The sequence below is a fragment of the Neoarius graeffei genome, chromosome 28, assembly GCF_027579695.1.
Source record: "Neoarius graeffei isolate fNeoGra1 chromosome 28, fNeoGra1.pri, whole genome shotgun sequence".
NCBI classification, from domain to species: domain Eukaryota; kingdom Metazoa; phylum Chordata; class Actinopteri; order Siluriformes; family Ariidae; genus Neoarius; species Neoarius graeffei.
Window position 1 is genome coordinate 11,426,505 of NC_083596.1, and position 16,414 is coordinate 11,442,918.

At 44.1% G+C, this 16,414-nt stretch overlaps 2 protein-coding genes across 2 annotated transcripts; one reads left to right on the forward strand and one right to left on the reverse strand.

Annotated features, from left to right (window-relative positions):
* The first annotated feature begins 3,986 nt into the window (after positions 1-3,986).
* Positions 3,987-8,348, forward strand: LOC132876169 (uncharacterized). The gene is made up of 2 exons (XM_060913474.1): positions 3,987-4,789; positions 7,800-8,348. The coding sequence occupies exons 1-2, from the start codon at positions 4,259-4,261 to the stop codon at positions 8,049-8,051; spliced, it is 783 nt and encodes a 260-aa protein (XP_060769457.1). The 5' UTR covers positions 3,987-4,258; the 3' UTR covers positions 8,052-8,348.
* LOC132875421 (putative nuclease HARBI1) lies at positions 8,105-11,177 on the reverse strand. Its single transcript, XM_060912198.1, has 2 exons — positions 10,343-11,177; positions 8,105-8,109 (listed from the first exon to the last, which is right to left on the reverse strand). The coding sequence occupies exons 1-2, from the start codon at positions 11,175-11,177 to the stop codon at positions 8,105-8,107; spliced, it is 840 nt and encodes a 279-aa protein (XP_060768181.1).
* Positions 11,178-16,414: the final 5,237 nt, after the last annotated feature.

Below are 16,414 nucleotides of genomic sequence, written 5' to 3' on the forward strand. Positions count from 1 at the left end.
TAACAAGATACATATCATAAAATAGAGAAGTATTGTTTATAAGTTTCATATATAGTGGGTGTATATACATAATAAATACGTTTATCACTTTAGAAATCATAAAAGATTTTGTGTGGTCGCCTTAATTTTCCATTGACAAAATCTGTTGAACTGATGCAGGTGGACTGTCGCAGTATAGCTTATTATGCAATCCATCTTATTCAAGTTTACAAGGCATTTTCGTATTCTGGGAGCACTGAGGTTCCATTTGACATGCTTAAATATGTGGTATTGGTGCATTGGGTGTAGTGAAGATATTTAGAAATAAAAGCAGAAATACATGTAGTTTGATTGAAATTGGTTAGTTTCATTTTTTCAACACAATGTTTGATGAATCTCATACCTCCTTCTGAAACATGTATATCTGAGTGTTATATTTAAAAAAAAAAGCTCTTTTTATCAGCTTTCATACAATATGAGTCGTTAACATATGCCATTTTTTATTTCTGACATGGGAGAAGATGCATTAGGAGTGACCCTTATTTTTCAGCCAACAAAACTGGCCGAAAATTGAGTGGGGTGGTGGCCATTAAGTTTTTGGTGTAAAACAATTTTTAGAAAGCCTACTTTAGGTGGCATCCACACTAAATGAGTTCAGTAGGGGCCATATTAACCCCCTGACATGGATGCCACAAGCTAACATTCCGTCCTCTCTTAAGTGAAATTTGGCCACCAGTCTATTTGGGCATTTATACATTCATCTACACTACCGTTCAAAAAGTTTGGGGTCACCCAGACAATTTTGTGTTTTCCATGAAAAGTCACACTTTTATTTACCACCATAAGTTGTAAAATGAATAGAAAATATAGTCGAGACATTTTTCTGGCCATTTTGAGCATTTAATCGACCCCACAAATGTGATGCTCCAGAAACTCAGGCTACATCCACACAGCAACGAGATTTTTTTTTTTCGCGAGTAAAAAAAAAAAAATCGCGTCCACATGGGCAACGGATCAGTAAAATATCAGGTCCATATGGCAACGCAACACTTGCTGAAAACGATGCAATACACATGCCACACCTCTACATACGCTGTAAGACGGTCCCATCGGAGACACCAGAACAATAGACCCCTTTGCATGTTTGTAAACAAACCGACCGTTGCCAGGATGCGCGCGCAGCCTGGACCCAGAAACAATGGCACTACCCATAGATTGGCATTATGAGCTGTCAGATTATGCCAAACAATTGTCATTACAAGATCGAGAATGCTACATAAATAAGTTAACTCTAACAAGTGGACATCGCCGGCGGCACGGTGGTGTAGTGGTTAGCGCTGTCGCCTCACAGCAAGAAGGTCCGGGTTCGAGCCCCGTGGCCGGCGAGGGCCTTTCTGTGCGGAGTTTGCATGTTCTCCCCGTGTCCGCGTGGGTTTCCTCCGGGTGCTCCGGTTTCCTCCACAGTCCAAAGACATGCAGGTTAGGTTAACTGGTGACTCTAAATTGACCGTAGGTGTGAATGTGAGTGTGAATGGTTGTCTGTGTCTATGTGTCAGCCCTGTGATGACCTGGCGACTTGTCCAGGGTGTACCCCGCCTTTCGCCCGTAGTCAGCTGGGATAGGCTCCAGCTTGCCTGCGACCCTGTAGAACAGGATAAAGCGGCTAGAGATAACGAGATGAGATGAAGTGGACATCGCCTACCGGATCCGTATTTAATTAAAGAGTGGACGGACGATGTTAGTAAGTTCCCTGGTATACAATGGCCAGATATATACTCGTACCTTATTGACAAGACTTCAGTGTACACCCACGAAAAACTTCGTGCCTACAAGTCTTTAGACGCATATGATTATGTTATGTGCGGGCATGTACAACTTGATTAACAATGGGACATTCATATTCATTTTGTTTTAATCAAATTATGCCAGTGGTGTGATGGCAATGTGGCTTTAGCTACAACAGCAAATACCAACACTAAACAGCAATTTGCAGGAGGTAATGGCATGAAAGGAATGATGGTGTAAAGAGTGCAGCTAAGAGAAATCAGAGCTGCGTAAAAAGCGAGAGGCAGAGAGCAGAAATGAAGCTGAACGGGGCGGGAGCTAGGTTAGAGCAGTCAACGCAAGTTGGCATTTAGAGTGAGGGCACACAATTTTACCTTTCCATCCTTGCTTTAAAATTGGGATTTTCGGCATACGCAAATAACGATGGCACAAAATCTGGACTGCTTGAGTCAAGCGAGATCTCTCCTACAAACACAATTGCATGCAAAGCTAAGTTAACATGCTAACAATATTCATTACATTGTGTAACTATGACCCAGCTAATCAGACAAACGTTACCAAAAAGTATTTTGCTACATCAATAAACGAAGACTAGAAAGAATAAAAAAAAAGAGATTTAATAAATAGCCTGATCTTACCTGTGATGAAGTGGGGACTCCCTAAAGTGAATGACGCATGAAATGGAATGACAGCTAGTGATTTGAACAATAAATGGCCCCTTGTCATTCAGATTCTTATAAATGGAATAACGATTGAAATGTAGGTGGAATGACATGCTTTCAGCTCATGAAATGGAATGACATTGTTTCTAAGTGGAATGACATACTTTTAGGTTATGTTATCAGTGATATCACCTTTTACAAATGGAATGACAGCGTTTCCAGGTGGAATGACATACTTTAAGCTAATGTTATCAGTGATATCCCCTTTTACAAATGGAATGACAGTGTTTTTAGGTGGAATGACATCACTGAGGGTGGCACGGTGGTGTAGTGGTTAGCGCTGTCGCCTCACAGCAAGAAGGTCCTGGGTTCGAGCCCCGGGGCCGGCGAGGGCCTTTCTGTGTGGAGTTTGCATGTTCTCCCCGTGTCTGCGTGGGTTTCCTCCGGGTACTCCGGTTTCCCCCACAGTCCAAAGACATGCAGGTTAGGTTAACTGACCGTAGGTGTGAATGGTTGTCTGTGTCTATGTGTCAGCCCTGTGATGACCTGGCGACTTGTCCAGGGTGTACCCCGCCTTTCGTCCGTAGTCAGCTGGGATAGGCTCCAGCTTGCCTGCGACCCTGTAGAAGGATAAAGCGGCTAGAGATAATGAGATGAGAATGAATGAGATGACATCACTGATAACATTGCCTCAAAGTATGTCATTCCACCTAGAAACCTTATCATTCCATTTGTAAAAGGTGATATCACTGACAACATTAGCTCAAAGTAAGTCAATACATATATAGAAACCCTGTCATTCCATTTGTAAAAGCTGATATCCCACCAAGCACCCACTTATCTTATCCTAGGGGAGGTCTAAAACTAAAGACTTCAATCGTTATTCCATTTGTAAGAATCTGAATGACAAGGGACCATTTATTGTTCAAATTTACTACCGGTCATTCACTTTAGGGAGTCCTATAAAGGGGGCGCTGCAAACCCGGGCATTTTTGATAGTGCTTTCATCCCAGTCTACACGTTTGATGGCTTGTAGCCATAGACGTCGGCGATTTTTTTTTTTTTTTTTTTGGAATGGGTGAGATCCTGCTGGAATTCTGAACATTTTAACCCCATCACTGCTACGATTCTGACACCCGAAAACACAACAACTAGGCATTTCTGAGTCTTTTTTGGGTCCAGGCTGCGCGCGCAATTTCCGGTTACGTACGAATGACGTTTACTGCGAAGGGATCTATGCTGCGTTCATGTGCTATGGGAAGATGATATTTTCCAGTTGGGAAGTGGTATTTACTAGTGTGTTGTGTTCACATGCTTTTGTTGTTGTTGACAAAGGACGCGGACTGCGAGTTAGCAATAGTTAGTTAGCTATCGTTAGCAATAGCGTCTGCTCTGGATAGGTAAAAACAAACCATAACACATTTTTAAAGGAAACGCATTTCTAATGTATTATATTACACTTGTTAATGACGCAACATTGCATAGACACCAAAAACTACCCACTAGTACTAGTAAAAAAAAAAAAACCTTTAGTAGCGTACAATGCTTAACATTCAAGTGTCTTGTACCGCTCGCCGCCATGTTGAAAAGGTTAAAGTTCAGCTCATCTTGGCAACTCGTGTATCAAAATTTTCTACGAGTTGCCCAGTGGAAAATACCACAAGAGGGGGCGTTCATGTGTGCTTTCCATGTCGGCGTTTGGTATTTACCATAATTCCCATAGCACTTGAACGCAGCATCAGAGAAGAAGTAGGACGCATGCGCATAAACCCTTTCTTCTACCCGGCGGGAAGCACTCACAGGAACAAACACACAACAACAAGAAGAAGAAGATGGCTCCGACTCCGGGAGGAAAAACCGACTCTCTTATCTGGACCGATGACGAGGCGGAGTTACTCCTGCGAGTGACTCTGAACTATAAAACCTCTAAATATCAGAAGAATGTGGACTGGGAGACATGCCAAACCAAGTACGGAGATATTGCGCTCGCCTTTCGGCAGCAGTATACCACCGGGGACATGGCTGCAGAGAAGGGCTTTCCTCGCAACCCCAGCAACATCTCAAAGGCCCAGATTACTGCAAAACTGAAGGGGATAAGAAATAAATACCGGCATGCCGTCGACTCTGGGCGTCGGAGTGGCCACGGACGTGTGGTTCTAATATTCTTTGAACTGTGCGAAGAGATCTGGGGTGGATCGCCTGGAACCGACAGCATCCCGTCGGGCACCGAGAGTGCTGGTATGGTGGAAGATTCGGCCTCCTCCTCGACATCTGATTCTCCCAGGTCGCCTGTGGAACTAGAAGTTTCTCCGGCTTCCACCGTGTCTGCTGCAAAGGTCAACCGTCAGAGAAATGTGTTTCAGGTAAGCAAGCTCATGGTTTCAATCTTGAAGTGCTACTTGATGTGAGTTATACAGGTGCTGGTCATATAATCAGAATATCATGAAAAAGTTGATTCATTTCAGTAACTCCATTCAAAAAGTGAAACTTATATATTATATTCATTCATTACACACAGACTGATATATTTCAAATGTTTATTTCTTTTAATTTTGATGATTATAACTGAGGGCGGCACGGTGGTGTAGTGGTTAGCGCTGTCGCCTCACAGCAAGAAGGTCCTGGGTTCGAGCCCCGGGGCCGGCGAGGGCCTTTCTGTGCGGAGTTTGCATCTTCTCCCTGTGTCCGCGTGGGTTTCCTCCGGGTGCTCCGGTTTCCCCCACAGTCCAAAGACATGCAGGTTAGGTTAACTGGTGACTCTAAATTGACCGTAGGTGTGAATGTGAATGGTTGTCTGTGTCTATGGCTACGTTTACATTAGACCGTATCTGTCTCGTTTTCTTCGCGGATGCACTGTCCGTTTACATTAAAACGCCGGGAAACGGGAATCCGCCAGCGTCCACGTATTCAATCCAGATCGTGTCAGCTCCGGTGCTGTGTAAACATTGAGAATACGCGGATACGCTGTGCTGAGCTCTAGCTGGCGTCTCATTGGACAACGTCACTGACATCCACCTTCCTGATTTGCTGGCGTTGGTCATGTGACGCGACTGCTGAAAAACGGCGCGGACTTCCGCCTTGTATCACCTTTCATTAAAGAGTATAAAAGTATGAAAATACTGCAAATACTGATGCAAATACTGCCCATTGTGTAGTTATGATTGTCTTTAGGCTTGCCATCCTTCCACTTGCAAGTGGTAAGTGATGTGCGCTGGGATCACACACACAGCGGCTCAGTCCCGAAAACACTGCTAGTGTGCTTCACTCGCGCGCTCTGTGAGCTGCGCAAGGCCGGAGCGCGCACCCTCCAGAGGGCACTCGCTGTTCAGGGCGGAGTGATTTGGAGCGCAGGATGCCTGCGGAGCCGAGCGTATCCGTGTATTGGTATTGTTGTGTGCACGCAAATCGTGTATTGGTGTTGCTGTGTGCACACTAATCGTTTTAAAAACGTTAATCTGATGATCCGCTGATACGGTCTAATGTAAACATGGGCTATGTGTCAGCCCTGTGATGACCTGACGACTTGTCCAGGGTGTACCCCGCCTTTCGCCCATAGTCAGCTGGGATAGGCTCCAGCTTGCCTGCGACCCTGTAGAAGGATAAAGCGGCTAGAGATAATGAAATGAAATGATTATAACTGACAACTAATGAAAACCCCAAATTCAGTATCTCAGAAAATTAGAATATTACTTAAGACCAATACAAAAAAGGGATTTTTAGAAATGTTGGCCAACTGAAAAGTATGAACATGTACAGCACTCAATACTTAGCTGGGGCTCCTTTTGCCTGAATTACTGCAGCAATGCGGCGTGGCATGGAGTCGATCAGTCTGTGGCACTGCTCAGGTGTTATGAGAGCCCAGGTTGCTCTGATAGTGGCCTTCAGCTCTTCTGCATTGTTGGGTCTGGCGTATGGCTTCTTCCTCTTCACAATACTCCATAGATTTTCTATGGGGTTAAGGTCAGGCGAGTTTGCTGGCCAATTAAGAACAGGGATACCATGGTCCTTAAACCAAGTACTGGTAGCTTTGGCACTGTGTGCAGGTGCCAAGTCCTGTTGGAAAATGAAATCTGCATCTCCATAAAGCTGGTCAGCAGCAGGAAGCATGAAGTGCTCTAAAACTTCCTGGTAGACGGCTGCGTTGACCTTGGACCTCAGAAAACACAGTGGACCAACACCAGCAGATGACATGGCACCCCAAACCATCACTGAATGTGGAAACTTTACACTGGACCTCAAGCAACGTGGATTCTGTGCCTCTCCTCTCTTCCTCCAGACTCTGGGACCTTGATTTCCAAAGGAAATGCAAAATTTACTTTCATCAGAGAACATAACTTTGGACCACTCAGCAGCAGTCCAGTCCTTTTTGTCTTTAGCCCAGGCGAGATGATTCTGACGCTGTCTCTTGTTCAAGAGTGGCTTGACACAAGGAATGCGACAGCTGAAGCCTATGTTTTGCATACGTCTGTGCGTGGTGGTTCTTGAAGCACTGACTCCAGCTGCAGTCCACTCTTTGTGAATCTCCCCCATATTTTTGAATGGGTTTTGTTTCACAATCCTCTCCAGGGTGCAGTTATCCCTATTGCTTGTACACTTTTTTTTTTTTCTACCACATCTTTTCCTTCCCTTCGCCTCTCTATTAATGTGCTTGGACACAGAGCTCTGTGAACAGCCAGCCTCTTTAGTAATGGCCTTTTGTGTCTTGCCCTCCTTGTGCAAGGTGTTAATGGCCGTCTTTTGGACAACTGTCAAGTCAGCAGTCTTCCCCATGATTGTGTCGCCTACAGAACGAGACTGAGAGACCATTTAAAGGCCTTTGCAGATGTTTTGAGTTAATTAGCTGATTAGAGTGCGGCACCAGGTGTCTTCAATATTCAACCTTTTCACAATATTCTAATTTTCTGAGATACTGAATTTGGGGTTTTCATTAGTTGTCAGTTATAATCATCAAAATTAAAAGAAACATTTGAAATATATCAGTCTGTGTGTAATGAATGAATATAATATGCAAGTTTCACTTTTTGAATGGAATTACTGAAATAAATCAACTTTTTCATGATATTCTAATTATATGACCAGCACCTGTAATGTTATGCTACTTCAAAGCTGGCACGGTGTAACATTCGATATGTTCATGTTGCTTTAGGGTGTTGCAAGTGGATAAAGGACGTCCAAGGCACTCTTCTTCCATAAAAAGCTTTTAATCAGTATAGCTAGTTCATTTTGAACATTAAAAAAGCCAACATGTTTCGGCCTCAGTCCAGCCAGGCCTTCTTCAGGGCTTAAAAATACAAACTGCTTTAGGGTGTTGTTGTAAAGTGTTTGCTACTGGGTGGTGATGCATTCTAAAATCGATTAACTCTGTTTTTTAAGGCAAAACTCGATAGCCACAGAGGTGACAGGCTAAAGAAGAAGGCCCCAGCGGATGCAGCCGTGCAGGAGGATCTCCAGATAAAGAGGAGAATGCTGCAGCTCATGGAGGAGTCAGAGAAGCGTGCCAGTGAGCACCTGGAGCGGGTGAACAACAATATTGAACTCGTCACAAGCACCGTTAAGAATGGGTTCGAACTGCTTCAGACACTTGTGCTCCAGCAACAACCACAAGCCCCTGCTCCACATCCATAAAGGCCATACATGCCAGCACACCATGCAGCACCGCCTTACCTGCGCGCACCGCGTCATCCTGCAGATGCATACACACCGTTACATGGCACAACAAGCTACACACCACCCCATCACACAGCATGCTGCAAGAGGAAGGTGTGGACACGTAAAGACTGTGCCTCATTGTGCTGGTTTCTTTTTCCCATGTGTGTACAGAATTTGGAAATCGTGCCTTCTGTGTGTACAAATTAGTTTTGTGTGCATAGTTTTATATAACTTTAATTTTCTTATTGTGTGTGAACATTTTGAAAAGCAGTCTTTATCCAATTAAAAAAAAAAGATTCAAGAAATGGTTCAGTTACTTGTTTATTTAAAAGAAAAGCTGTATACAAAAGTGCAATGCAGCGGTTCATACAAAAGTCTGTTGAAGGGTCTTCTGACCCTTTTCCCCTCTGCCTCCATTATAGTCAGGTAACTGTTGCTTTGTGTGGAAGGCTGTACTTTCTGGTAATCACATGTCCATGGTCTATTCACAGTTGTTGTGGAGAACAAAGCAGGTGTAAATTGTCTATCTGGCAGGTCAATCAGGTTAATGTGTAAACTATTTCAAAAGATTCTTATCCAATAGAAAGCAGGCAAGAAATGGTTTGAGTCACTTGTCTATGTACAACACCCACACAGTTTACTAAAGGATACTATATACAAAAGTGATTGGTACGTTTAAAAAAGCAGTGAACAGAAGTGACAGTGGTACATACAAAATACTGTTCAAGGGTCAAGGAAAAGTAAGCACAAAAGTAAGCACTCTTTTGACCCTTCTCCCCTCTGCCTCATTACAGTCAGGTAACTGTTGCTTTGTGTGGAAGGCTGTACTTCCTGGTCACATTGTACAGCACTCACCACACAGTGTTCGTCCATGGTCTCACTTAGGCCAAGTTTACATTAGACCGTATCAGCGGATCATCAGATTAACGTTTTTAAAACGATTAGTGTGCACACAGCAACACCAATACACGATTCGCGTGCACACAGCAACACCAATACACGGATACGCTTGGCTCCGCAGGCATCCTGCGCTCCAAATCACTCCGCCCTGAACAGCGAGTGCCCTCTGGAGGGTGCGCACTCCGGCCCTGCACAGCTCACAGAGTGCGCGAGTATAGCCCACGAGCATTGATTCGGGACTGAGCCGCTGTGTGTGTGTGATCTCAGCGCATATCACTTACCACATGCAAGTGGAAGGATGGCAAGCCTAAAGACAATCATAACTACACAATGGGCAGTATTTGCATCAGTATTTGCAGTATTTTCATACTTTTATACTCTTTAATGAAAGGTGATACAAGGCGGAAGTCCGCGCCGTTTTTCAGCGGTCGCGTCACATGACCAACGCCAGCGAATCAGGAAGGTGGATGTCACAGTGACGTTGTCCAATGACGACGCCAGCTAGAGCTCAGCACAAGCGTATCCGCGTATTCTCAATGTTTACACAGCACCGGAGCTGACACGATCTGGATTGAATACGTGGACCCTGGCGGATTCCCGTTTCCAGGCGGTTTAATGTAAACGGACAGTGCATCCGCGAAGAAAACGAGACAGATATGGTCTAATGTAAACTTGGCCTTAGTACGTTTACATGCACATCCAAATCGAGCTGCTGTCGGTAATTGAGCAAAGGGTCCCAGCAGGGGTGCCAGAGAAATCCAATCCTACATGCACACAAGGAAATCGAGCTATTGTGTGAGGTACATTGTGCACCCGAGCCACAGGTGGCGCTACATGCCCCATCGTGTTGGTACACTTCCGGTTGTCGTCATGAAGAAGAGCTATTCAAGAGTGTAAACAAAGTTATCAGTTCCGTGTTCTCCATTGCGCGTTTTTCTCCCGTCCATGAATTTTAATATATTCAACTCCTTAAGCTGAATGAGCATGAACTCTGTCTCCTCATTGCTCCAGAAGTGCACGTTTCTGCTCGCCATTTTCTCTTCGTTTGCTCCTCCTGACCTCTTCTGCTGCTCGCTACTACTGTTGTCATGCCGACCGAGGCTGTGCTGTTTCCCGCTTGTGGTCTCGTCACTTCCGGAAGGGGCAGTGCTGAAGTAAGTAGCTCGACTGTGTATCTCGATAGGGTTTACATGCACTAAGTAGCTCGGCAAAAATCTCATAATCTAGGTCGTGTAGCTCGATTACGAGAAATCAAGTTCGGTCCAATTTCAGCCTCGCTAAGGTGTTTCCATGCCACTTAGAACTTCGATTTCAGTCGAGCAACGGCAGAAATTCGCTTTTCTCTATGTGCATGTAAACGCACTGACTGTTTTCTTCACAGTAGTTGTGGAGAACAAAGCAGGCGTAAATTACACAGGGCAAGTCATTCAGGTTAATGTCCATTGTTCTTCTCAGGGATGCAAATCTGGCCTTCAGCCGACCAAAAGCACACTCAATGACCATGCGTGCCCTACACAAACATAACCCAAAGTACTGTTCTTGTGGCGTGGAGCCACCGTTTGAATATTCCTTCATCAGGAAAGGTAGTAATGGATAGGCCGGGTCACCCAGGAGAAATATGGGGATGGGTTCCTCATCATCCACTATCTGCTTTTTCAATGTTGGAATCTTGACGGTTTTAAAGTAGGTGCTGATCTTTGAATTTGCAAACACTCGTGCATCGTGTGTACTGCCAGGCCACTTTATAACTACATCTGTAAATCTGTACTTGTAGTCACACACTGCTTGTACATTTAAGGAATGTTTACCCTTTCTGTTGATGTAGTCCATGGCGTGGGATGATGGCTGCTTGATTTCAATGTGGGTCCCGTCGACCGCTCCCAAACACTGTGGCATGCCATGTACACGGTGAAAGCCAGACACAAGCTCCTCTGCCTCGGGTTCTGTGAAGGGCAGCTTGATATATTTCGGACCGAGATGGAGAGCGATGGCTTTGCATGTCTGCCTCACGACGACGGAGACAGCCTGCCGCGACAGGCTGAAGGAGTTTGCCGTCTTCCGTAGCCTTCCCTCGTCGCTCAGGTAGTACAGCGTACAAGCAACCTTCTTTAACAGTCCAATTGCTTCTCTCATGTTGGTTGTTTGGCCTTCAATATGAGGACGAAGTTCTTCGCTCAGGGCCACAAGTGAAGCTCTGGACATCCGAAAGTTCTCTCTCCACTCTGCGTCCACGACAACACCATTCACAAAGTTGTTCCACCAGCTACTGGTTCTTCCAGGTCTCACCCAAAATCATCTTCTTTTGGCCCGTCTAGTTACATGCCGTGGTGGACGCGTGTGGTCGTGTAAGCATCTCTGCCGCTCGCCTAGTTGGTATAACACCTGTACATTTTGCTTCAATAATGCGAATAAACTTAGCAGCGACTGCAGCACTGAAACTACTACTACTCTGGGGTCCGCCATTGTTGCTGTTGTTGTTACGAATGATGCGCGCGAGAGTGCTGCTTGTTCTAGTCATGTGGTTGTGACGTCATCGTAAACAAATCCGTTCTACTAATCCAGATGACTTCGCAACGGCGCCGTTGCCAGATTTTTCCACTCTGGAAACCGTTCTCAAAAAATATCGTTTTGGGGCACCCAAAACGCCAGTGCCGTGTGGATACCAGGCCGAAACGATAAAAAATTTTATCGGATTCACCTGAATCCGTTGCCGTGTGGACAGGGCCTCAATCTGCTCAAAGGAAGGTCAGTTTTATAGCTTCTCTAAAGAGCTAAACTGTTTTCAGCTGTGCTAACATGATTGTACAAGGGTTTTCTAATCATCCATTAGCCTTCTGAGGCAATGAGCAAACACATTGTACCATTAGAACACTGGAGTGATAGTTGCTGGAAATGGGCCTCTATTGAGGTATTTCACCTGACGTCACAGGGTCACGTGACGCCCCGGTGTCCGCCATTTTGGACGGCAAGCTAGCTAATGTCAACAACAGTAGCTGGTATGTTACTGTAGCAATGTTTACGTTCAGTCATTTGGATGACTGTTAAAACCTTTCAGTCTCAAGTTTTTCCTTTACTGGATTTACTAGTTTACTGAGCCAGCCGGACCCGGAGCGCCAGCCAGCCAGCCAGCCAGCCGGCCCCGGAGCGCCAGCCAGCCGGCCCCGGAGCGCTAGCCAGCCGGCCCCGGAGTGCTAGCCAGCCGTCCCCGAAGCGCTAGCCAGCCAGCCGGCCCCGGAGCGCTAGCCAGCCAGCCGGCCCCGGAGCGCTAGCTAGCCAGCCAGCCAGCCAGCCGGCCCCGGAGCGCTAGCTAGCCAGCCAGCCAGCCGGCTCCGGAGCGCTAGCCAGCCGGCTCCGGAGCGCTAGCCAGCCGGCCCCGGAGCGCTAGCTAGCCAGCCAGCCAGCCCGCCCCGGAGTGCGCTCAGTAAACTAGTAAATACAGTAAAGGAAAAACTTATAACGGGCCATGTCTCAACAGATTAAGAAGTTATTTTAATAACATTTTGTTTATCCTGAGGACCGAAAGTAAATGAAAATGTGAACAAACCTTAGCTGTCAGTGAACAATCCTGGTGGAAGCAGGTAAACGTCGTTCTCCAAGCCTGCTAACCTCAATTTTTGCAAATACCTCTCCCTCTGCTCGCCCTGTAAATGCCGTACGTCGCTGGATAGTGAAGGTGTTTTCTGCATCTCGCTCCTTTTTCTTTTATGTTTTTCGTTTGTCGCCTTCCTCGCATTCAAACTGATTCGAGCCGTGCCGTCCAAAATGGCAGCGTCACATGACTTGGTCACGTGAGTGAAATACCTCAATACACCTATGTAGATATTGCACCAAAAACCAGACATTTGCAGCTAGAATAGTCATTTACCACATTAGCAATGTATAGAGCATATTTCTGATTAGTTTAAAGTGATCTTCATTGAAAAGAACAGTGCTTTTCTTTCAAAAATAAGGACATTTCAAAGTGACCCCAAACTTTTGAACGGTAGTGTACTCATCCATCCAGTTTCAACAGCAGCATCTTCATGAACTGTTTTATCCTGATCATCATCGTCGTTGTCAATCCGGATCCTAGTGTTGTAGTCAAGACTACCTAAACTGAGCCCAAGACAAGACCAAGACTTTGATGGGTTGAGATCAAGTCAAGACCAAGACCAAGGCAGGGCGAGACTGAGTCAAGACCAAGACCAGACCACCAGTGAGTGTGAAGGTAGGCAGGGAGGGGTGACAGCTGTTAACAGTAACAAAAAAAAAAAAATTGAATTAGTAATGAGTCATGTTATTGGTTGTAATTGAAGCAGGAAGTTTTACATCCAATCACAGTAAAAGTGTTCACAAATAAACCAGACAATGGACAGGCAATTTAGTGAAATCCCGACAGTTGTGGTCTTGACTGGTCTTGAAATAAAATCCAGAGTCCTCTATGTCTGAAACCGAGACAAGACTGAGTAAAAATGTGGCCGATTCCGAGATGAGACCGAGACCTTCAAAAAGTGGTCTTGAGACCGGTCTCAAGTACTACAACATTACCAGATCCCATCCCAGCAATACTGGGAGTATGGTGTATTCCCAGGATAGGTTTCAACTTCACGGCGATCCTGACCAGGATGAACTGGATGGTAATGATAACTGAACTCTCATGATTTTATCTTCATTGTAACATTTTTAAAACACTGAAGGTTTGGGAGCAGCCTGTGAATCTTGAAGCTCTCTTTCAAATTTAATATTTTATCAAAGAATGCAAATATTACATGATTTCAGTTCCTATGGTGGAGCTGCCCAATTTCGGTTCTGGAGGCCTGGGGATTAGTACAGCATGGTTTATCTGATCAAAGTCACTGTAATCAGCATATCACTTAATGAGTGGGCTTTGGAAAATCTCCAGCTTGCACTGAACTCCAGGGCTAGAACTGTGCACTAGAGTTTAGTGGGCTCGAACCATGATGGTGTGCATCAAAGATTCAACAAAACTGCACTAAATATTAAAACATATTCATCTCTTCAACATTTTATTATTGGCCTGATAAGCCTTCTTGGCATTTAAAAAAAAAAAAAAAACAATTTGCATACTCATATCTTTTGCAAGTTGCCTGCTTAGAGTTAAAAGCCTTTTTGAAGGAAGAAAGAGAAGAAGGGATTTCAAATGTGTACAACATCACGTTTATGCCCTCGGGAAACAGAGAGTGGCCAAAGACGATAACAGATCTTTGGAGACTGAAACTTGTTTCAAGATTTTTTCATGGATGAGAATTTGCTTTTATTTTAAATACTACAGTGGTGTTTGAAAGTTTGTGAACCCTTTAGTATTTTCTATATTTCTGCATAAATATGACATCATCAGATTCTCATACAAGTCCTAAAAGTAGATAAAGAGAACCCAGTTAAACAAATGAGACAAAAATATTATACTTGGTCATTTATTTATTGAGGAAAATGATCCAATATTACATATCTGTGAGTGGCAAAAGTATGTGAACCTCTAGGATTAGCAGTTAATTTGAAGGTGAAATTAGAGTCAGGTGTTTTCAATCAATGGGATGACAATCAGGTGTGAGTGGGCACCCTGTTTTATTTAAAGAACAGGGATCTATCAAAGTCTGATCTTCACAACACATGTTTGTGGAAGTGTATCATGGCACGAACAAAGGAGATTTCTGAGGACCTCAGAAAAAGTGTTGTTGATGCTCATCAGGCTGGAAAAGGTTACAAAACCATCTCTAAAGAGTTTGGACTCCACCAATCCACAGTCAGACAGATTGTGTACAAATGGAGGAAATTCAAGACCATTGTTACCCTCCCCAGGAGTGGTCGACCAACAAAGATCACTCCAAGAGCAAGGCGTGTAATAGACGGCGAGGCCACAAAGGACTCCAGGGTAACTTCTAAGCAACTGAATGCCTCTCTCACATTGGCTAATGTTAATGTTCATGAGTCCACCATCAGGAGAACACTGAACAACAATGGTGTGCATGGCAGGGTTGCAAGGAGAAAGCCACTGCTCTCGAAAAAGAACATTGTTGCTCATCTGCAGTTTGCTAAAGATCACATGGACAAGCCAGAAGACTATTGGAAAAATATTTGTGGACGGATGAGACCAAAATAGAATGTTTTGGTTTAAATGAGAAGGTTATGTTTGGAGAAAGGAAAACACTGCATTCCAGCGTAAGAACCTTATCCCATCTGTGAAACATGGTGGTGGTAGTATCATGGTTTGGGCCTGTTTTGCTGCATCTGGGCCAGGATGGCTTGCCATCATTGATGGAACAATGAATTCTGAATTATACCAGCGAATTCTAAAGGAAAATGTCAGGACGTCTGTCCATGAACTGAATCTCAAGAGAAGGTGGGTCATGCAGCAAGACAACGACCCTAAGCACACAAGTCGTTCTACCAAAGAATGGTTAAAGAAGAATAAAGTTAATGTTTTGGAATGGCCAAGTCAAAGTCCTGACCTTAATCCAATCAAAATGTTGTGGAAGGACCTGAAGCGAGCAGTTCATGTGAGGAAACCCACCAACATCCCAGAGTTGAAGCTGTTCTGTACAGAGGAACGGGCTAAAATTCCTCCAAGCCGGTGTGCAGGACTGATCAACAGTTACCGCAAACGTTTAGTTGCAGTTATTGCTGCACAGGGGGATCACACCAGATACTGAAAGCAAAGGTTCACATACTTTTGCCACTCACAGAGATGTAATATTGGATCATTTTCCTCAATAAATAAATGACCAAGTATAATATTTTTGTCTCATTTGTTTAACTGGGTTCTCTTTATCTACTTTTAGGACTTGGGTGAAAATCTGGTGATGTTTTAGGTCATATTTATGCAGAAATGTAGAAAATTCTAAAGGGTTCACAAACTTTCAAGCACCACTGTGTTTAGAGGTCCCAATAATTTTGGAAAAAAATTTTTCCAGAGAATATATAGGCTAATGTAGATTAATATACTATTTTGTTAGAGTAAAGCAAAGTATTTTCTTCAGTTGTTTGAATGGAAGATTTGAATTATCATCTGTAATGTTATTTATATAGTACATTATTTAAAATACTTCCCCCCCCCCAAAGGATGCCAATAGTTTTAGAACTGACTTTACACATCTCATGTCATGGTATTTTCTTTGTATGTTGTTAAAAGCCTATAATATTTGAGGGATGATGGAGATGATGAATGCGGATTAATGACAATCATATCATGGATGTACAAAAAGAAAAATATTGTTAGATTTTACAAGTATAACCTGTTTTTAACGGAAAATTTGAAATGGTCATAATGTGTGTTGAAACTCAGTGAAAGTAAGTGCAGGATTGTATAACCTGCTCACACACCCATCACACACCAGAAAACAAAAGCTATACAGAGGTGGAACCATGACCGTTAAAACAATAATTACCATGGGATTTAAATAGCTCAGGGACTGAAATGTACTGATATCAGCTTTAATTTT

Excerpts from the sequence above, each read along its gene's own strand:
- LOC132876169 (XM_060913474.1), top strand. The coding sequence starts at position 4,259 with ATGGCTCCGACTCCGGGAGGAAAAACCGACTCTCTTATCTGGACCGAT. Across the intron at positions 4,790-7,799 it reads GTCAGAGAAATGTGTTTCAG|GCAAAACTCGATAGCCACAG; the intron begins GTAAGCAAGCTC and ends CTGTTTTTTAAG.
- LOC132875421 (XM_060912198.1), bottom strand. The coding sequence starts at position 11,177 with ATGTCCAGAGCTTCACTTGTGGCCCTGAGCGAAGAACTTCGTCCTCAT.